The 22776-nt window shown below is 38.3% G+C and overlaps 1 protein-coding gene across 1 annotated transcript; it reads left to right on the top strand.

Moving 5' to 3' along the window:
* The first annotated feature begins 74 nt into the window (after positions 1-74).
* On the top strand, positions 75-15351 carry LRIT3 (leucine rich repeat, Ig-like and transmembrane domains 3). The gene is made up of 4 exons (XM_036098044.2): positions 75-193; positions 3134-3606; positions 12387-12692; positions 14204-15351. Exons 1-4 carry the CDS (start codon positions 75-77, stop codon positions 15349-15351), a joined length of 2046 nt encoding a protein of 681 aa, XP_035953937.1.
* The last annotated feature ends 7425 nt before the right edge of the window (positions 15352-22776 follow it).

Consider the following 22776-nt stretch of genomic DNA (forward strand, 5'->3'; position numbering starts at 1 on the left):
ATTCCTGGCACACCAGTTTCTGAAGCTTAGGATTTGGTTTTTACTTTTTGTTCAAATAACCTCTAGAAAGAGTGATGCGTCTCTCAGCATGTCTGTGCATTGTGCTTATTAGCTTTTTGGAGGGAGTGAGCTGTTTATGTCCTTCACAGTGCACCTGCGATTATCATGGCAGAAACGACGGCACGGGATCAAGGTATGCTCCTCTCCTTGCTACTAAGTGTTCTAATGATTCTAAGGAAAAGAACTCCACCTAGACAGCCTTATTTTGAAAGCAAATTGTTGGCCAGATATCGGAGGAGAGAAGGTTTAATTTACATAGCTTTAACTCCATTGTTTTAATACCGGTTGCCCACTCCATTGTTTTCATTTTGAGCAGCTTAGCTTTTAAAAGCCCCTCAAATTATTTGAGATTCCCAAACACATTCTGTATTGCAAAAATATCCATTGCACTCATATTCACAACATGTCCCTTTCAGGAGGTCAAAACCACTGAAATGAGTGTGGCCAGCTTAGCTTGTTTATAGAAAGAAAGCCCAGGAGGGAGGGCAGGTCAGGAGGTACTTGACGTGCCCAGATGATTTGCTTCCCTGATTTTCCATTTCATTTTGAGGGTTATTCATGCCAACTAGATAGATTTTAAAAAGCAGGAAGGAAGATCACAAGGGTGAAATTAGAGAGGTTCATAATTAAGATTTTTCATTTTAAAGTTTACAAAGAAAAGAAGTTTGAAAGATGCGGATCAATTCTGTCGCAGATACTGGGGGGCCTCAGAGAAGTTAGTCAACCTCTGGGTTGCTTTAACATCTACCTGTGAATTGAGAATAATTACATACTTATATATATGTGAGTCCTTTGAGATAGAAGTTAAATGCAAAACAGGACTTTTGTTAGCTAAACATGGTAGAACTTGATTTTTTTTTTTTTTTTTGGAGAGGATATTTATTTGAGAGGAGAGAGAGCGAGAGAGAAAGCATGGGGTGGGTGGGGGGGAGGGCCGGGTGGGGAGAGGGAGAAGCAGGCTCCCCGCTGAGCAGGGAGCCCAATGCGGGACTCAATCCCAGGACCCTGAGATCATGACCGAAGCCCAAGGCAGATGCTTAAGGACTGAGCCACCCAGGTGCCCCTGGAAGAGTGTATTTAATAACAAAATAAGATTATTTTGTGACTTGGCTGAAGTGAACAGTGAGACTCTTACAGAAAATAATTTGTTGAAAGAATCGCCCAATTTATGTCTTACAACTTTAAACGAGTAAATAACAATTAAAACATATTTTTGAGTAATTTGTCTTGTTATTGTATGAACTTTACTTAACCAACTCATGGTATCTTTTTGAGATATTCACTAGGTGGTTTAAGACAAAGAGAACAATGTAACAAATTAAAGACCTACTTGGCAAAAGATATGAAGCAGTTAATGACTCAGGGCAGGGTACTTTTGAGAAAAGTCACAGAAATGTTTCTTGGTGATGGCCCCATTATTGATGGATTTTATAAAAACCGTAGTGTATTAGGACTAGCAAGGACTCTAGAAATAATCTAGTTCAACTGCTGTCATTTTATAGACAAAGAAACACAACCATACAGACATTAAATGACTTGTCCGAGGTCACAGCACTGAACTGATGCAGGGACTAGTTGATAAAACCTTTCAGCTTCCTATGTAGGCTTTCTTCCATCACACTGGAATGCTGACCTAATGAGTAGAAACCAGATCATTCCTGTATAAAGTAGCAATGGAATTTGTAATACAGAATAGAGATGAAGAATAAGAGGTGTTCCCAGAGAATTTCAATGATTCCATAGAGCCATCTCCTAAAGTTACAGAAAGGAGATGACCCTGTCGTCAGTACACCCCAGCTTTATGCTATCTACCTCTCTTCACATTATACGCTTTTGAAATTCACTGATCTAATGTCATGTGTTTTTACCGAACGGCTGTTTCATTGTTACTATGTACAAGTATAATGTATTTGTGCATCTAATGTATTTATACATTATACAATTTAGGCTATGCTTGGCAAAATTTTTATTGTCTGTTTTCAGCAATCCAGTGGGGGTGAGTATATAATGATAAATAGGTCTTTTTTCAGGCTAAAATGAATCTAAATTCTCTGATTCTTCATCCTTCACACCCACACATGGGACAGGCTTGTTTTTCTATGTCTGTTTTACACGTGCTACTAAACAAGATCACAATGTGACTTATTCAAGGTCACTTGAGTTAGTGAGTGGTAAAAGGAATAAACTCGCAGTTTCTGGTTTATTCCTTAGGCTGAGAGCAATGCGCCAGTCACATTATTAAAATAGAGTTCAACTTTAAGCATCTAGTGTGAACACTTCCTTTTTCTTTCTCCTTCCTCCCTCCCTCCCTTCCTTTTTAAAATTAAATTACCTTCTTAAAAAGGATCAATTTATAACTTCAACAGGGGATTTTTTTAAAAAATAGGCCATTTCCTAAAGAGGTTAGGAGTGTGTATTTTGGAGTTGGACAGATGTGGGTTTAAAAGGCAGCTGTGTAACCCATTAGCTATGTGACCTTGGGCAGGTACCTCGTGTTGGTGGGCCTCAATTATTTTCTCTGTAAAAATGAGATTGATGATAAAAATAGCAAATAGCCATTAAGTGCCTATTATGTGCCAGGAAGGTATAAAACTTTATATCCATTTCAATTAATCATCCTAACAGTGCTATATGGGAAACTGAAGTTGAGGGACTGGTGAAGTGGCTTTTCATGGCCACAGAGGAAGTGGCAGAGCTTAGATCTGAACCAAGATCAGCCTGACTCCAGAGCCCGTGCCTTTACCTATTACCCAGTATCTACATTATAGGGCTGTTGATGATCAGATAAGGCAGATGTGGTATGCTGCACAGGCCTGACACATAAAGAGCTCCATCTGTATTAGGTTGAACCACCTGAAATTGCTTATATTTGATCATTTTTAACCTACAAAAATGACCATTTCATATGGTTCAATCTAGAAGAAGATGATGATGAATTATGAATAGGTCAGTCAGGCTGAACGAATATTTTGTGAAACCAGTAGGAAATGAAAAAGTGATGCATGTTTCAGGTATTATTTTTTCACATGGGTCTTGGAAAGCAAGTTTCCTTCCATTGGTCTTGTGACACTAGGTCGGTGCTATGCAATGACCTGGATATGAACGAGGTCCCTACGAACTTACCTGTGGACACTGTGAAGCTACGTCTAGAGAAGACTGTCATCCGCAGGATCCCCGCACAGGCCTTCTACTACCTGGTGGAGCTCCAGTACCTCTGGGTGACTTACAATTCCGTGGCCAGTCTTGATGTCAGCAGCTTTTACAACCTAAAGCAGCTGCGTGAGTTGCGCTTGGATGGAAATTCTCTGGCTGCTTTCCCTTGGGCATCTTTGCTGGACATGCCCCATCTGAGGACCCTGGATTTGCACAACAACAGAATAACCAGTGTGCCAAACGAGGTGGTCAGGTACCTGAAGAACCTTGCCTACTTGGACTTATCAAGCAACAGGCTAACCACACTACCACCAGATTTCCTGGAGAGCTGGTCCCACTTACTTACAACATCATCACGAAGCCTGGACCTTACACCACGAAGAATTATTCTTGGTAAGTTCAGAAGCCTCTGGGCTTCTCGGGTCCAGATAATTTGTTTTGCATGCCTTCAGTTGTCCAGTCTTTTCATATGTATTGAATTTGGCTCCTTGCTCTCTACTTGCACTTTTGTTGGGACGGCACTTTCTTTGCTTGACCTAGGTCAGCTGACCTGTTTACCCTGTGTAAGGTGTAATGGCTGTGTGTGTGTGCTGGAGGAGGGAGAGGAGAGCGCCTCATAAACTGAGAGACTAATGCTGCTGTTAGCGAGCCTGGGGCTGAGTGATAAGATCTACCAACCTGCCCTGATTCTGAGAGCACATCAGTGCTCCATGCTCTGCCACAGTCAACCTGCTCTGTTCTCTGTTCAGCCCTGCAGCAGGCTCTTCAGGAGTGGAAGAGGGGCACTGGCATCTTTATGAGGTGGCAGCGGATTTATTAGTTAGGGAGAATAGCTTCCAGATTTTCTTAATCTAAAAAGAAATGATGAAGACAATCTTCTAATGGATTAGTGTAGCTGTGATTTGTTTTGTAGACTTTGATCTTGACTTTGTTTAGGTTCTGTGGGTATTTGTCTTTGGTTCTTAAAGTATAAACTCCTTCCACTAAGTCTCTCTTCCTTTTTTTGTATCTTCCCACAGTGCTTTGCATGGCGCTCTGCACATGGCGAATGCCCAGTAAATATGGTTGCAGATTGAAATCAATGAGCTGAGACCCTTCTCAGGGGTACCTGTGGGCAGTGAGGCCTCTCATACTTTTGTGTGAGACATAAGCCTAAGGCTCTCATCAATCAATTCGATCTCCTACTAAATTCTTGTTCACCCAGTAAGGCTGTGTTGTCAGTTCACTCGTGATGTCCATCAGGGCCACGGAAGAGGTTGTATTTCACAGGATGAAAAGAACTGAGTGTTTGGCCAGTGAAATGACTTTTAAGCCTTTTGGTGTGAGAAGCAACTCGATGCTAAATTTGTGCCAGGAATCCCTACTGACCAATATCACATGCTCAAATATTTGCTGAAGCGAAGTACAAATAAATAAAGATAACTTGAATTTTTTTTTTTGATAAAAAGGAAAATGCTGTGGCAGCACTTAAATGATTTTAGCATTGCTTTGGTTGAAATGTAAATGCATTTTGGTGCTTATGAGACTAAAAGTATGAGTGATTAGAACCAAATAGAAAGAGGAAAAACCATGTATTTATTCTATACCTATTTTATGTTTGCCTACTGCTTATCTAGTGCTTCAAACATTTTTATTAGAGAATAAAAGAAGTATTGTAGGGTGAGTGGAAAAAACATTAATTTAACGATAGTTGTGGAGTCCTTCTTATTATGTATACCATAATAGGCACCATGTAAACCTATACGATAGTATTTATTTACTCCATTTTAGCCACTAATTTAGTCCTTAGGACTAATAGCTGGAAACTGTCTTAATTTAAATATTGAGATTCTGTTTCTCTACACATTTTTCTAAGTTTCTTTAGATTTACCAAGAGGAGATATATAGTAGAAAATAAAATCAAATTACCGAATTGCTATTAATAGCTCTGTAATGATTAGTTGCTAATATTGCTAGTATCACTATAAAGAATTGATTTAGAGGACATTAATTAACTCATTTTTAATGAGTTAAATCTGGATGAAAAATTAGGGATGAAATGAAAAGAGTTATGAATTTCACTGTCAATGGAGATAAACAGCTTTATCTATGTTATAGGGTTCAGATTCTGCTTCAAAACCATTCTTTAAAGGGGTAACATGAAAATGCTTTTGGTATAACATTAAATTTAAAAAGCAGGGTGTGTAATTGTACACGATCATACTATTTTAAAATGTGCAAAGAAAAAGACTGAAAAATACACTAGCTGGTTGACTGTCCTCTTTGGGTGATGGGACATCTTTTCAGTATTCTGTATTTTCAAAATGTTCTGCATTGATCATGCATTGCTTTTATAATAATGATGATAATCATGATAATAAATAACAAAAGACATTTTGAAACATGACCAGTCATATGTGGCAGCCGGTCTTAGCAAGGCCTGCCTGCTATGTAATGAAAGGGAAAAGACGTGCTCTCCTCTAAAAGACTAGCTCATGTGTGTGAATCACACACAGAAAACTCAGTTTTCGCATCTGGAAAATGGAGGTAGGAGGACTCACTCTCTCTTGCTCATAGGATTGTAATGAGAATATTATGAGATAGTTTATGTGACAGTTCTTTAGAATATGAGGTGAACAGCCTCTAAGGTTATGATTTTAGATCGACAATAATCCATAGCAGCTGAGATTGAGATGGGAGTGTCTTATAAAGAAAGACTCCTCTATTTTAGCTTTTTCTGTTATTTTACCTATATCTGAGTCTTCCAATTTCATCATTAAAATATGGTGATGAAAACCAGTTCTAGCTTTTCTAGAATTCAGTGTTTAACTGTAGCAATTATATCTTTCCAGGTGCCCTGGAGAATTTACTTTTCTATTATTATAGTGGAATATAGTCTGTTTTATTTGTTAGTGTCTTGTGTTTATTACTGTTAGCAGATGGAAGTTCTGTTTGTAACAATAGTAATAGCTAATATTAATGGAGCTCAGGGCCAAACCCAGTTCTTATACTTTATAGATATAACTTTTTCCGGTCTCATGTTAACCCTGGGGTAAGTACCATTTCATCCCCATTTTATAAAAGAAGAATTGAGATACACGTTAAGCCACGTGTCCAAATGTACCCATCACACAGTGATGGAGCTGGGGTATGAATACAGGTGGTTTGGCTCCACAGCTCTTGCTGTTCCCCATTCCTTTGTCATGCAAGGTATTGTATGTAATAATACCAGAGTTCTCTTCTTCATATATGCATTACTGATCTCTTTAAGTCATGTCTTTATTTAAAAAAAAAAATTAGGAAGAGGCTTTTCCATTACTCCTCTTTTCTACATGAGTAAAAATATCAACTTAATAAAATTGTCCTCTAATGTATCATACAAACATAAACTAGTGTCCTGCAAGTAAACATTTAAATGAACTGTGAAACTAGACTGGATTTTTTATTTGCAATACAGGTAAATTTCCATGGCCTCTTCCTCAGGGATACACAAATATTTACACAGGCAGACTCTGTAAGGCCCAATACTCTTTGTCTTGGAAAAAGCATGCAGGAGAGGACATAAAATGCTTTTTGGGGGGCTTTTTACTGGTACTCGAATTTGCTCAGTTGCAAACATGAGTTCTTTTCCTGTTCAGAATAAAGTTTACCTGAAGGGCAGTAGCCACACGAGTATTCCCACAAAATTTTTCTAAAATGGCATTCATTTAATTCAAAAACACTCCTCAATCCCTGTTGATATGCCTGTTCTTTTCGAGGCACAGAGGAGATAAATCCACATAGTTAACTCCTTGCCAGGTGCTCTTTTGGGGACTCCCTGGCAGTATCTCAGCCTTCAGGACAATGCCGTAAATTGGGTCTGTGATTATTACCTGCTTTGTACAGCTGGTGAAGACGCAGAGTCAAGCTTCAAGTTCAGTCCATCTCCAGAGATATCATTCTTTTGTTTTTAAAGCCTTTTCTAAATTGAGGAGTTGAGGTATAATTTGCACACGTGGATCTTAAGTGTACAGCTTAGTAAATGATGATAAATGAAATACCCCCACGAAACCCACACCCTCATTAAGATATGGAATAATTTCATCACACTGGGAAGTTCCCCTGCTCCTCTTCTCAATCAATGTCCTCCATTTCAAGCAACCACTGTTTTTATTTCATTGCAATAGGTTAATTTTGTCTGCCCTAGAATTTTACGTAAATGGAATCATGTAAGATGGCCCTTGTGCCTGGCTTCTTTCATTTAGCATTATTGTTTTTGAGATTCATCCACGTCACTGCCTGTATGGGTAGTTCCTTCTGCTGAATCATTTTCAGTTTTATGAATATATGAATTGTTCATCCTTTCTCCTGTTTTTGGACACATGGGCTGTTACCAGTCTTTAGCTATTATGAATTAAGCTGCTATTAACATTCTTGTGCAAAGCTTTTTGTAGCACATATTTTCATTTCTCTTGGATAAATTCCTAGTCTTCAAATTGCTAGGTCACAGGATGGCTATATATCTTATTAAGAAACTGCCAATTTTCCAAAGATGTTGTACCATTGTACACTCCCACTAGTACTGTACAACAGTCTACTTGCTCCATATCCTTACCAACACTTGATGTTGTCAGATTTTTCTCACTTCAGCCTTTCCTGGGGGTGATGGGTCAGGGAGTGATTTGACATCGTGATTTTAATTTGCATTTCCCTGAAGACTAATGGTGTTGACCATGCTTTCATTGGCTTATTGGTCATTGCTATATTCCTTTATGCCAATATATAACTAAAAAAAATTTTTTTAAATTATTAAATACAAGCCTTTTGTTAGTTACATGTGTTATTGATATTTTCTCCAAATCTGTGATTTATTCATTTTCTTCATGGTGTCTTTGGTAAGAAAGTTTTAAATTTTATTTTATTTTATTTTTAATCTTTTTTTCTTTTTTAATTTGACAGAGAGAGACACAGTGAGAGAGGGAACACAAGCAGGGGGAGTGGGAGAGGGAGAAGCAGGCCCCCCGCTGAACAGGGAGCCCGATGCGGGACTCGATATCAGGACCCTGGGATCATGACCTGAGCTGAAGGCAGACGCTTAACGACTGAGCCACCTAGGCGCCCCAAAAGTTTTAAATTTTAATGACATCTGATTTATCAGTTTTTTTCTTTTATAGTTAGTGCTTTGTGTGTCTCATCTAAGAAATATTTGCCTGCCTACAAGTCACAGAGATTCTATTTTCCTTATAGTTTTAACTTTTATATTCAATTTCTGGCTTTAATATTCTTAGCTTTTATGCTTATGACTGTGGTCCATCTCAAAACAGTTTTTGAGTATAGTGTGAGGTAGGGGTTGAGGTTTTTTCCATGCAGATGTCCAGTTGTTCCCCCACCATTTGTCGAAAAGACCTTACTTTCCCCCGATTTGTTAAATGCCACTGCCACCACAAAACTGACTAAGGCATGGTTTTTGCTTTCAAGAGCTTATAGTCTGCAGAATTACTTTTGAACAGAAATTTATTGCTGACTTTTCACCAAAAAATAGCACATTTAATTCAACTACTGTGATGCATGGAAAACATTATCCTTTTAGAAAAGGAATAAGGCAAAGTTGATTTGCCCCTATCCAAGAATAGTTAGATGACCTAAATTTTAGTGCAAATTACTGTGATTGTGGTTGGTATGTTGCCTTGAAGGAATGCAGTACAAATAACAGTTTAACTTCAGGGAGTTTTTGTACCTCTGTCCCCAAAAGGAAAACAAAACAAAACAAAACACTTGATGAATGGGTTCAACACTCAGGTCACTATTATTATTCGGGTTTTAAAAGTTGTGCCTTTGACCTTGATATTTCAAAGCTAGAATAAATTAAATTAAATTAAAAATATTTTCCTGTTTTATGTAACTTTAAGACAGAGCCAGTTGGATTTTTATTTTTATTATTTATTTTATTTATTATTTTATATATTTTTTTCCCAAAGATTTTATTTTATTTGACTTTTTTATTTTATTTTATTTGACAGAGAGAGACATAGTGAGAGAGGGAACACAAGCAGGGGGAGTGGGAGAGGGAGAAGCAGGCTTCCCAGGGAGCAGGGAGCCCGAGGTGGGGCTCGATCCCAGGACCCTGGGATCATGACCTGAGCCGAAGGCAGACACTTAACAACTGAGCCACCCAGGTGCCCTGGATTAATTTTTAAAAGAATTTTGTTTCAGGGGCGCCTGGGTGGCTCAGTCAGTTAAGTGTCCGACTCTTGATTTCAGCTCAGGTCATGATATCAGGGTTGTAAGATGGAGCCCCTGCATTGGGCTCCATGCTCGCAGAGAGTCTGCTTGAGATTCTCTCTCTCCCTCTCCCTTGGCCCCTTTCCCTGCTCACATGCGCACGCGTGCTCTCTTTCTTTCTCTCTCAAATAAGTAAATAAATCTTTAAAAAAAATTTTATTTCACCATTAACACATGTTTATGATAGTTTCAAAGCATGAATAAAACTGTTAATGTTACAGTTCTTGGATCTTTCCCTATGTAGACATTTGTGCTCCAGACATCACTGCTTTGACATGTGTTTATAGATAATAGCACTTACAGCTGCCACCCATGGCTCTAGATGTTTTGAGGTGACGAAATGAGTTATGGTGGAAGGAATATTAGATTAGGAGGCTGAAACATCTGGGACTTAGGATTCTAAGCTACTTACAGAATCAAGGCAATAATCTCTTTGTGCTTTAGTGTCCTCTCTGATGTGAAACTCAAAAGAATCATACTAACTTCCTGAGGTCAGGTAAGACAGATAGAGTTTGAGAATGAAAGCTTTAAAATCAGGATACCAAGGTTCAAATCCTGACTATATCCAGTTGTATGACCACAGGCAGATCCCTTAACCTCTCTGAGTGTTGGCTTTCTCCTCTTTAAAATGAGGATGGTACTAATGTTATCTACCTCAGCTATTGTCAGGATTGAGGTAGACAAATCCTTTAGCATGCTTAGCACTGTTGGAAGATAATTTTCCAAGGCCTCTCACATTTCTGCAAGTCTTGTGAGCCAGATGCTGTCACTGACTGTCTTTTGTCCTCAACTATCTTTTTAAGGATGTTTGTGTACAGAACTGCTTTGGAAGGTAAAGGTATGTCTCCCTCCAGAGAAAGGGTAGGCATGTTTACTGCCCAGTATAATGAAGATAATGTCTTCCTCCAGAGCTGTAAACTATCCTCCGTCTCTGACCAACTGAGAGGTGTTGGCCATCTAAAGTAGGATAAAACTTGCGTCTTCTGCCAACTGGGAGGTGTTGGCCATCTAAAGTAGGATCAAACTCAGACCCTTTACAATTCCTGACAGGGTACAATATTTGCCACATAGGAAGCAATCAATAACTGTCAACTTGTTTTGTTATTATTTTATAAAGAAAAAATCTAGCATAACAAGTGTTTTGAGAGCATAACATTTACTCACATAGTAATTATTACATGACAGAATGAATTTGATGTTTGCTGGCAAGTTGGATATTAGAGACTGGTCATAGATTCACAGGACTAAATGTAAGAGGAAGAAGTTCAAGGTAATTCACCCATAAATGAAATTTCTAAGATAGAAGATAAAAAAAAAACACTGAGTTTTTACCAATACTGGAAGAAAAATATGAACCAATCATGAAGTGCTATTATGATAAAAATAGACATAAATATAAACAAAAATAGATGTAAAAAGAACTTACGAATGAACGTTTAAATCTTCCAACATGGTCAGCATTTTTAAAAATGGCAGTTCTGTCTTTTCTCCTTATTAATCAATGTATAATCTACTCTACTGGTAAAAAGCCACAACCACAAACCTTTTTGAGATAAAGCCCCTGCAGCCTTGGGCTTTATGTGAGGCTGCTGTGGGACATCATCACACTTAACATCTTTAGAGACTTTTGTCTGCTAAGGGCTCTGAAGCACCGTCTTAGATCTTTCTGGGGTCTTAGCAAATAATTTTATAGTTTCACCCTCCCTGGATCTGATTTTTGCTCAGAAGGCCTTTCTTAGTTTGAGAACTTTGGAGAGGCCAGGAGTAAGAAGGAGGCTGTTTTTTTTTTTTTTTTTTTTTTTTACTTTACTATGTTCAGTTTTATTATTGAACCCAGCAAGTTTCAGCTCCTTTCTCTTTAACGGTTCTTCCTTACCTGCTGTCTGTCCTTTCCCATTTTACCGTGAGCAGCAAGAAGACGCCAGGTAGCACTCTCAGCACTTGGTGTGGAAATATCCTTAGCGAGAACATTCGTTTCATTGAGTGCACTTTATACTTTCCATGTTAACCACAGGTGACAGTGTTTCTCAACTTTCTGCTACTCCATCAAAGGTCTCCTTTCCTCTAGTTTCTAATAGTTACATTTTCCTCACTTTCCTTGAAAGCTCTCACTGACGGTCCCCTTGAAGGCCAACGCACTTCTGCTAACAGTTCGAAAGCTGAGGGAGGCAGTCCTCCAATTGGAGGCTGTCAGCTAACTGTATTCCTTGCTGCTGATTCTCTCGTGAAGGGGATTTGAGCAGTGCACCTTCTTGGCCACCACGCATGACATTCATGCCAAGCTCTGTTCCAGCCTCTGCCCGTTTCCAGTCTTATCTCCCGACATTGCGTGCTTCTCACTCTATACTTCTGCTACACAGAACTTGTACTACCTTCACAGGTCTTCAAATCACACAAAACCATGACATAGTGTGGGCTGAATTAGGTGCCTCTCTACACCCTCCAATATCTACAATAATATTAGTACTTTCCTAGCACCCTAGAACTATCTCTAGCCCTGTATTTCTAGTGTTCGGTGGTACTTGGATTAAAACCTTGGCTTGGATGCTGATTAAGCTATATGGCCCTGCTCAAATCATTTGATTTCTCTGTACCTCAGCTTCTTCATTTTTAAAATGGGAGTAGTAATCCTCTTCCTCATCTTTTGGGATTAAATGAAACAATACAGATAAGTGCTTAGAACAGAGCCTTGTCCAGAGTAAATGCTCAGTAAATGTTGGCTATGATCACTAATGACCTGACCTGACAGGCTCTGTTCATTCAGGTAGCCAAACTGCAGGGCAAAACTGACAGGGAGGTGATTCCATTTCATCTCTCAAAGCACTTCTGCTTTTTAGGGAGACAGTGCAGACCCCTGCTTGCCCAAGAGGCTGTGATGTAAGCGGAAGTCAACAGAATAACCTTTATCAATCTTTTCCTCCCTTCTGGTTTAGGTCTGCAGGACAACCCTTGGTTCTGTGACTGTCACATTTCCAAAATGATCGAGCTGTCAAAAGTTGCAGACCCTGCTGTAGTGCTTCTCGATCCACTGATGATCTGTAGTGAGCCTGAGCGCCTGACAGGGATTTTGTTTCAGCGGGCTGAGCTGGAGCAGTGTGTGAAGCCGTCTGTTATGACCTCGGCCACCCAGATCACGTCTGCTCTGGGCAGTAATGTTCTGCTGCGGTGTGACGCTTCTGGCTACCCTACCCCACAGCTCACCTGGACCAGATCCGACAGCTCGCCAGTTAATTATACAGGTATTTTCTTTTTTCCTGTCTTTAAAGATTTTATTTATTTATCTGAGAGACAGGCAGAGCACAGGCACGGGGAGGGGCAGAGGGAGAGGCAGACTCCCCGCAGAGCAGGGAGCCCGATGCAGGCTAGATCCCAGGACCCTGAGATCATGGTGTGAGCTGAAGGCAGACGCTTAACCGACTGAGCCACCCAGGCGCCCCCAAAATTGGCTAGTTAATTCTAATAAAATATGCCAAGATTGTTGGGTGAAAGGAATTTGAAAGGTTCGTTTTATTGGTTAATATTTTCCTCAGTATATCTAACTACATAGATGAAATTAGACAATCTGATTTTTTTTTAGAGAGAAAACAACATGATCCAGTGGCTGGATGATTGCAAGTAAGGCCCTTTGTCTTGCTGCATCATCTTGGATATGGCTCACTTTAAAATGTGTAACTATTACAGTTTTCTTAGAAAAGATTTTCATACAGGTTTCTCATTTTTGAATGATCATTTAAATAATAAATTACATGCAAACCTTATCATGAAGCAAAAAGTATAATTTTTAGAAATATTGGTTACATAGACTTTTTAGATCCTACTATGACCAACTCAATGTTTTGGCCTTAGTTTCAATAGTGATATTCTGATGAATTAAAGTGATACATATTTTAAAAACTCCTTAAAATTAAATGTAAATCAAAGTAAAAATAATGAAACCTGATGGAATAAGAAATAGTTAAGCCCTAATATTCTTATAAGTAGATAGTAAATGGCCCACAGCTTATGGTATTAAGTTAAATTTTGGGATACTAAGATACCGCTTAGTACATTATTATTCTACAGAAAGCTTCAGAAATCAAGACAGAATGGTAATATGTTAGGTTTTAGTGTTTAGGAAAGTAAAATTCCAATTTTGCAAAAACTATATATTATTCTACAAATAAAAGAATCCATGTTTTACTAATTTATCTAGATTAAATATAAAATGAAAGACTGAGAATACTAATTATGACTTCTCTATGCCAGAAAATGATCTGCTATGCCATCTGGCTGTGTAGATAGATAGCATTTTATTACAATGAAAAAATATTTGGGGAAATATTTAAGATCTTGTAAAAACCATTTTATGGGACCACAGTGAGTTAAAACTGGAGGGCATCCTTGAGATCACTTTGTCTTATCCCCTTATTTTAAAAGTACAGAAACAGAGGCCTAAAGATGCTAACTGACTTGTCTGAAATTACATACTAACCTGTGAACAAACGTTTACTAAAACCAAGTCTCCCAATTCATACCCTTGTGTCTTTTTAAAATACCATTCTCCATACAGACCTCATGGTACTTGACATGTCCTAGACCTTCATGTAGACAATATACAGAACTACCACCTTCTATCAGAGACTGGTGATAGTGTGCCATTTCCCTCTTGGTTTATATGAAAGGGATGCAGGTAGAACCAGATCGGTTAGCATGTTGCTTGAGTTTCTCCTTTTTTTCCCCTCACAGAGTATATATATATTTTTTCTTACAGTAATTCAGGAATCTCCAGGGGAAGGAGTCAGATGGTCCATAATAAGCTTGACAGGCATTTCTTACAAGGATGCTGGGGATTACAAATGTAAGGCCAAAAATTTGGCTGGAATGTCAGAAGCTGTGGTTACTGTGACAGTGGTTGGTGTTGTCATGACCACCATATCATCAGATACCTCTGAAAGAACTGGAGATCACCCTGAGGAAGAAGTCCAGCCAGGAGCTAGAGCTACATCCGTACCTGGTTCATTGTCATCTCCCTGGCCTTCTTCCTCCCCTGCTTCTTCCATTTTTCTTTCTACTTCTACTTCATTTCCTCCCTCCACTGCTTTCTTCTCCTCATCTCCTTTCCTCTCCTCCATCGTTTCTTCAGCCACAACTCTAAGCACTAGAATTTCAACAAGCCCCACCATGGCCAGCCAGCAGTCACTCCAGCTCCACCCAGATGGGAAAAGAAATTTAAAGGTGGAGATGGGTGGAAGTAAGCTTCCCTCAGCCAGTGCAAGTAAAAAAGAAGAGTTGGCATCGGTGGATCAAGCGACGCCAATGGAAAAGAATGCCACGATAGAAAATCTCAGGGTAGTCGGTGAGACTGAAGAGAGTGTGACTTTGATGTGGAACACCATCAACACCACACATAAGTCTGAGATGACAGTATGGTACTCCAAGTATGGTGAGAAGGACCTGCTGCTGCTGAATTCAGACTCCAGCAAGAGCCAAGTAACCATAGATGGCTTGGAGCCTGGTAGGCAATACATAGCATGTGTCTGTCCGAAAGGAGTGCCTCCCCAGAAAGACCAATGTATTACCTTTTCTACTGACAGAGTTAAAGAAGAAGATGATTCTCGAGTGTCTTTTCTTGTCGTGGTGAGCGGTACTGCCTGTGTTGTTGTCTTGCCATTGATTTTTTTCCTGTTGTACAAAGTTTGTAAACTGCAATGTAGGTCAGAATCCTTCTGGGAAGATGATCTGGCAAAAGAAACTTATATCCAATTTGAGACCCTGTCCCCCAGGTCTCAAAGTGTAGGGGAACTTTGGACGCGAAGGCATAGAGATGATTCAGAAAAACTGCTGCTTTGTTCTAGGTCAAGTGTGGAATCTCAGGTGACTTTTAAAAGTGAAGGTTCGAGGCCAGAGTATTACTGCTAAGGTTTTACAGCTTAGGTACATGTGAACTCCACAAAATTTCTTCCACGCAATTAAGGATCTGAGGATGTAGTTGACCCTCTGATTGGATGACTTTTGTTCAGACTTTCACATCCTCTATGAAAATCACAAATGGAGTGCTTTTAACTGTGCTTAAAAAAAAATTACCTTGTGAGGGGCACCTGGTTGGCTCAGTCAGTAGAGCCCGCAACTCTTGACCTCGGAGTTGTAAGTTCGAGCCCCACGTTGGGTGGAGAGATTACTTAAAAGCTACCATGCGACTTCTGAACCGAAAAAACAAATAGTCTTGATTTTTGTTGTGTGGAAGATGTCCATAGAAATAATTTTTGGGGTAGTGCTTAATAAGTTAATAGTATGTTTTAGGGTAATGTTTTAGTTCTTAAAAATAAATTGATGTGAGAATTGTTGTAAAAAAGTGAAGTCTGAATTTTAAAAAGATAGTTTTTCTGGGAAGTGAAGAAAGATTAGTATAACCAGCTAAGCCTTGATGTTCACCATGTTTGAAGTGCTTTATGGTATTTGCTGTGGGTATTTATTGCCGTTGCCTAGTGGGCGAAAGTGAGAAAGTACAGAATTTTGCATTCACTAAGGTTAAGTCCAACCCAATGGAGAGGGAGGGCTCCAACTCTTGGTACCATTATGCATTACAAGACTGTAGAGTTGTATTAATATTGTAAGAAAAAATTTTCCTTTATCCTTAGAAATATAGGTATTAGCAAAAAGAAGTTTAAAAAGAGGATCATGAAAATAGTAAGGCCAATTCTAAAAATATTAACCACTGCATCCTAATACATTTGCTAATAGACTGTATGGATCTTTAAAAAAAAATAAGTGCTCATTTTGAAACAATCTAATATTGTGATATTTACTCTTCTCTGCCTCTCCTTTTCTCCTTCTCTCCCTCCCCCTTCCTTCCTTCATTTCTTTTTTTCCCTTCTGCTTTGTCAGAAGATATTCAGGTAGCCAAAGGACCACATCTAAGCTGTTTGTCTTCTGCCATGTTATATTTTGATTTCCTGGCTACAGGGAAGAACTTTGAAAGTCTTTTTTAGATCTGAAAAGGATGTTTTAGGATTTTGAAGAGCAGTTTCAATCGATTAACTTGGTCAAATTTTCTAGGTAAAAAACATCAGGGAAATTGAACTGGAGTTGGGCACACAGATAGGAAAGGGGCTTCGTACATAAAATTTAGGTTTTTTTTTAAAAAAAAGTTTATCACCACCTTTACTAAAGATTATATTCTCTTTACACTGGAGACATTGGAGTACAGAACGTATTTATTAAGGTGTGTCAGGAGTCTTGAAATACTCTGAGAAGCAAGTTCTAAGAAAATCCTATATTTTGCATAAGCAATAGATTGGCTTTAATGTAACATACTGTGGATATTATAATACAAGGAGCTGGACAATGAAAAATTGTTCATTCCAAATGGCTCTTAATTAAAAAGGAAAAAGAATTCCAGTTTAGACATACTCTATATATTAGGAGGAGACCAGCATGGATGGAAGGCCTGTCCAAAATGCCCAAATGTATAATTTCCTCTCCTTTCCTTCTCTTTCCTTTCCAGCCTGTTTGTCCTTGGTGCTTTCATCACTGAGTGCATTGTCTCATCATCTAACAGTTTTAAATTCAGTATGCATTGTTAAGATTTGTTAGAAAAATACCTTTTACAGACAATTTTGTGTCTAGCTTCAAATTCTGTCGGGATCAACTTATTTTAAATTAAAAGATTGCAAAAACTTGCATTTTTTTACTCTAAAGACATGATGGAATTCACTGCCATATTTAAAATGTTCATACAGACTGCCAAAGTACTACCAGGTTAGAAATAATGACTACTGGAGAATGTTACGGACTACTGAGGCAAGTGGCACCCAGATTGTACAAAGGAGGGTTATCTGTTAAGAAAGGAGACTTGGCCCACCCTGATCAGGTAAATTACTGACTGCCTTCATAACCAAAATCAAGTGAGGCCTGCATTTAATTTTGACCAATGAGGAAAAGCTAGCTGCTGGTGTGGAGGGGAGAAATCATCTCTGTCATCTTCAGCTTCATGGTCTTGGCCCATGAAGTGAATCCTAAGTAATGTGTTACTAATAGTGAAAGAACTAAAATTGTAAATCAGCTACTTTCTAAAAATACATACACTTGAGTGTAGTCAAATGATATCTGATGGTATCATTGCTCCTATGTTCTTACAGGTATGCTTTCCTGAGTGGGAGGCAAAGGTTGATGTAGCAAGTAGCATGAAAGTCTACGTAATCAAGAGCCTGTTTCTCAATGTCACTACCAACATTGTAGAGAGCAATCAGAACTGACATATAGCAAATATATGTGACAATTAAATATGATTACAATGTTTTACTTTCAGACAAGGTATATTTGAGGTTTGTAAAACTTGGGTAAATGGTGAGGGTGTGTCACATGGGAGACTATCATAAATGATGTGCTATGATATAAAAAATGTTGAGAACTCCAAGCTCATGGTTTATGATGGCCACAAAAGAAAACCCTGGACTCTAGAGTCAGACAAGTGTCCTGGACTTTGGGAAAATTTTACAAAAGTTCAAAGACAAAAAAAAATTTTTTTTTTTTTGAAGATTTTATTTATTTATTTGACAGAAAGAGAGACAGCGAGAGAGGGAGCACAAGCGGGGGAGTGGCAGAGGGAGAAGCAGGCTTCCCGCTGAGCAGGGAGCCCGATGCGGGGCTCCATCCCAGGACCCTGGGATCATGGCCTGAGCTGAAGGCAGACGCATAACGACCGAGCCACTCGGGCGCCCCAAAGGCAAAAAATTTTTGACCCACAGACTTGAGTCTCGAAAAGGGATTATGGCTAACAAAGGGAGATTTTAAAAATCCAAAAACTTTTAGCTGAATAATTGTGAAATAATTTAAATAAAACAGGAGACAGCTCAGGAAAGTTGAATGGCTGTCTACTCATCTGAAAGTTTAAATAATATATGTAGAAGATATAAAGAAGGAAGAGTAATCAAGGATGAAGGTAGAGGTGTAGCAAATCTATTATGAAAGTGCCATAAACTAGGGCCCCCAATAAACTGAGGATCAAAAATATGGTAAAGTTGACCAGAAGGAACTGGAATGCTTTTCTGTTGTTGTAGTTGTTACAAAGAAAAAGGAAATAATAAGTCTACTGTTTAGAGATGATAAGAGAAAGTATATCAAAGAAGTAGCAGAATCATTCAACTCCTATTTTTTCTTCTCTTTTCTAAATGGGTTTTCCAACTGAATATGGAGAAGAAACTACGAAAAGTGAAAATTTTAGCCCAAGATAGGTAAGGGATTAGTAAATTAACTCCAGGATATTTTAAATGAGGCCGGATAAATTACTATGATGGTAACAGAATTTTCAGCCATAACCTCAGAGCTACTGTTTAGTAGTCTTTGAAAAGTCATGGCAAATAGGAGATACCACAGATCATTAATGACTAACTTTCATCTTTATTTTTGAAGATTAGAATAGGGTAGGTTTTGGAAATTATGGGCACCTTGATTCATGCATGCAGAACTGACAACAGATTGTTAAAAGGCTTGTTTTTGAGCATGCAGAAATGAATGCTATGGTCATTAGCAGCCAACAAATGTCAACTAAGGAGAAGCTTTAATAAACCAGTATGGCTTATTTTTTAGGAGGTTACTAGGCAGATAGATCAAAGGACTGCTTGAAAATCAAATAGTAGCTAGCTATTGTTATTTGTCCTTCCTTGATGGAGTACTAAGGGTTGCTTCCTCTCAAAAATGTTTAGTAATGGCTTTAAATAACACGAGAAAGTGTTTGTCAGGGTGCCTTTTCCCTATTTAGCATTTTTGTAAATGACTGGATGAACACAGACTTCTCAGTTCTGCAGAGGACATGAAAATAGACAGGATATCTTAAGTAGGTCCTTCTCAAACTTTTCCACACAATATTCCTAATGGAAGGGGAAAGTAAACATGTACATCTGAGAAACCAGGGCAATTATCCTAAGTGGCTGCCAAAAGAGAGACGTTTCTCTGAATTATTTTGTCTTAATTAAAAACTATGTGAATTTCCACTCTATTTCATATTTTTTAAAAATATAAAATAATTCTCTAATCAACTTCTTTCCTTCCTTCCTTCCTTTCTTTTTCTTTCTTTTTTGTAAAAATTGGCATCTCTGTGCCTTTGAATACTTTGGCACATATTCCCCTGAGGTGCTCTGCTTATCCTCATCCAAGTCAATCATAAAAACCTTAAATAGAATAGGGTAAAAAACAGAGAACTATGGCTCTCTATTAGAGGCTATTTCATGCTGAATAAAGCCGTCAATGAATACACTTATAGGATAGGTAAGACACCAAACTTGAAAAGGATCTTAATAAGATGGCATATTAACAGAATTAAATCTAACAGGGATAAATATAAAAATTTGCATTTAAATTGGCACAAATATAGGTGTTCAGTGATAAAAAAATCTGTGACTTGAGATTTTTAATTTAGATTTAGAATGATTCCAATCATTCTATGAACCAACAGAGTTATGTAATTGCTAAGTATGGTAGCATTAAATTACTTTAATATGAGTGGTAGATAGACCAAGAAAGGTAACAGTCCCTCTATGTTCTGCATTAATAAACCATTTTTATAAGAGCAAGTTTAATTTGGGTGCCAAATTTAATAGGGACCTTGATAAACTATGGAGTATCCATAGGAAGAAAACTAAGATCACCAAGCATCTAGAAACTTTATCATGCAAGAAAGGGTTAAGAACCTAGAGCATAGACATAGACTATGAGGAGACCAGATGAGCTTGGTGCAGCACATGTCACTAAATGTTGTCCTAGAGCATGGTGCTGAGGAGCATCTACTTACATCGTCAAAATGGAGGTTACTGGGTTCTGCAGGTAGAAATTTCGATTCAGCAGCCTGGGGCCTTGGAAGCTGCATTTTGATACTCAAGCCAGGGGAATGATACAGGTGAGGTGAAGACTCTGAGAAACACTGTTCTATGTAATGGATGTAGTAGCAGTATTGGAATTATAAAGAAGCAGAGTGGCTCCACATGAAAAAAACCAATAATCTTTCTTGGTAACAACTAGAGTTAGAAAACAGTATAGAAAGGCATATTGCAATAATATCATTCAGGACATTCATGGATATTCCAGGAGTCAGGGATGATACAGAAGGGACACTGAAGGACACTGTAGACTGAAAGTCCTCTGGTCAATCATTTGGACTATAGCAGAGAGAAAGAAAAATTAATAAAAGTATATTCATTGGTTTTAGTGGAAAGAGAATGCTAACATTTGTATTTATGAGTAGCCACTTTTTTGTTTAATTTATAATAAAGTTGATTTTGTATACAAACATCTGACTCTTGATTTGTTTAAACAGTGCATATGTTGATGTTGTTTTCCTTTTATGCAGTTAATTTCAATTAAGTGGTTGGATGAAAGAGTTATTGTAATTTTTTTCTCTTTGGCATAGGATATAACATTGATTTCTTAATTATTCAGGGAAAAACCCCCCAATGTTTATGGATCATTTTGGTACAATTTGTAAGCACAATTTAGTCCTTAGAGAAAAGCAGCAATTTTTGAGAATACCATGAACTACAAATTGCCTGCAAAAGAAACATCAAATTCCCATGAATGTCCTGCCATTGGTGCAGACTGGTGAGTATGGAGAGCAGGAGAAGGAAGTGTTACAGGACTGCAAGAAAGAAGAGAGCCAAGAGTATATGCAAAGCAAAGGCAAAATCACCAGAAAACAAAAGGCAGATATCAAGTGCAAATATATGGACCTTGCGTCTGAGACTTGGCAGTTCCAGCATGAGCTATAGGGAAGAGACATGATAGTGAGTGGGACCAGAGTTGGAAGCCTCGGAAAGACATTGCTTCTAGGAAAGAAGGAGCTAGAGTACGGTGGTAATCACCAAAGACATGGTATTAAGAAAAAAGAAAGAAGCAAGAGGGGGAAATTAAAGCCAATGCACTGACATTGATCATTTAATACATTTAATTGAAGAGCAAAGACTAAAACAAGAGTGGGTACATGAGTGGAAGAATTGTATGTGAACAGTGTACAAATGGACAGAGTAGGAAGAATGCAACTAAAAAATGGAAGAAGGAAGAGAGAAATAGGAGAGTAGAAGATTAATTGCCTGCTATATAAGTAATAAGTGGAAGTCAAAGGATACTATTTAAAAATTATAGACCAGAGAGTAAAATGTTAAGTAGGAAGGAAAAGAATTAAAAGCACTATAAAAGACCCTTTAAAACAACAAAAACAAAATGCATGCCTTTCTAAAAGCCAAGTGAAATTAAAAAACAAACAAACAAAATAAACAAGCAAGACATGAAATAGAGAAAGAGTAAAACTATTTGTTTTTAAAGACAAAGAAAAATACCCTCAGGGTTTCCAAGCAAAAAGGTCAAATTACTTAAAAGGTTAAGAAAATTAGGTAGTCATCAGACTTCTAAAAAACAACATACTAGGGCGCCTGGGTGGCTCAGTTGGTTAAGCGACTGCCTTCAGCTCAGGTCATGATCCTGGAGTCCCTGGATCGAGTCCCACATCGGGCTCCCTGCTCAGCGGGGGGTCTGCTTCTCCCTCTGACCTTCTTCCCGCTCGTGCTGTCTCTCATTCTCTCTCTCTCAAATAAATAAATAAAATCTTTAAAAAAAAAAAAAAAAAAAGACTCTTTAAAAAACAACAACATACTAAACAATGTACAGCAGAGATGCCTTTTGAGGAAACTCAGGGCAAAGAAAATGTAAGCCAGGAATCTTCTTTACAGTTAAGCTACGCTTTGAGTTTAAAGAGGATAAAAAGCTATTTTCCCCTTTTCCTAACAGGTTTAGTGGTTTAAAGCATATTTTGCACATGATTTTGTCAGGGAGGAATCTGGAAAGAGCTTAGCTGGGTTGTTCATTTCTGATGCTATCATGTCAGTTGGGATGGCTGAGGCTGAAGAATACACCTGCAAGATAGCTTCTCTACTCACATGTCTGTGCACTGGTGGGGACAGTGGAAGGCTGGGTTTAGATGGGTCGCTCCCCTTCTCTGCATAGTTTCAGGGCCTCTGCACAAGGTCTCTGTAGCTGAGTTGTCAGACTCCTATGTGGTGGCTCAGGGATTCAAGAAACCAAAGCAGAAATGGACAGTTCTCTTAAAAGATACACCCAGAACAACATATTCTGTTGATCTAAGTAGTTACAGCCCAATCCATAATCAATGGGGGAGATAAATAGAACCCCACCTGTCAATTGAAGTGTGTAAAAAAATGTATGGCCATCATCTTCAATCCAGCAAGTAGAAACTCCCACCTAGACATTAAAAAACAAAACAATAAACAACCCTTGGTGAAAGCTAAAATATGAGAAGTTTCAGAATTTCTGAAAAATAGGGATAATTTAAAATTCTAT

This window comes from Halichoerus grypus, chromosome 3 (genome assembly GCF_964656455.1).
Source record: "Halichoerus grypus chromosome 3, mHalGry1.hap1.1, whole genome shotgun sequence".
NCBI lineage: Eukaryota > Metazoa > Chordata > Mammalia > Carnivora > Phocidae > Halichoerus > Halichoerus grypus.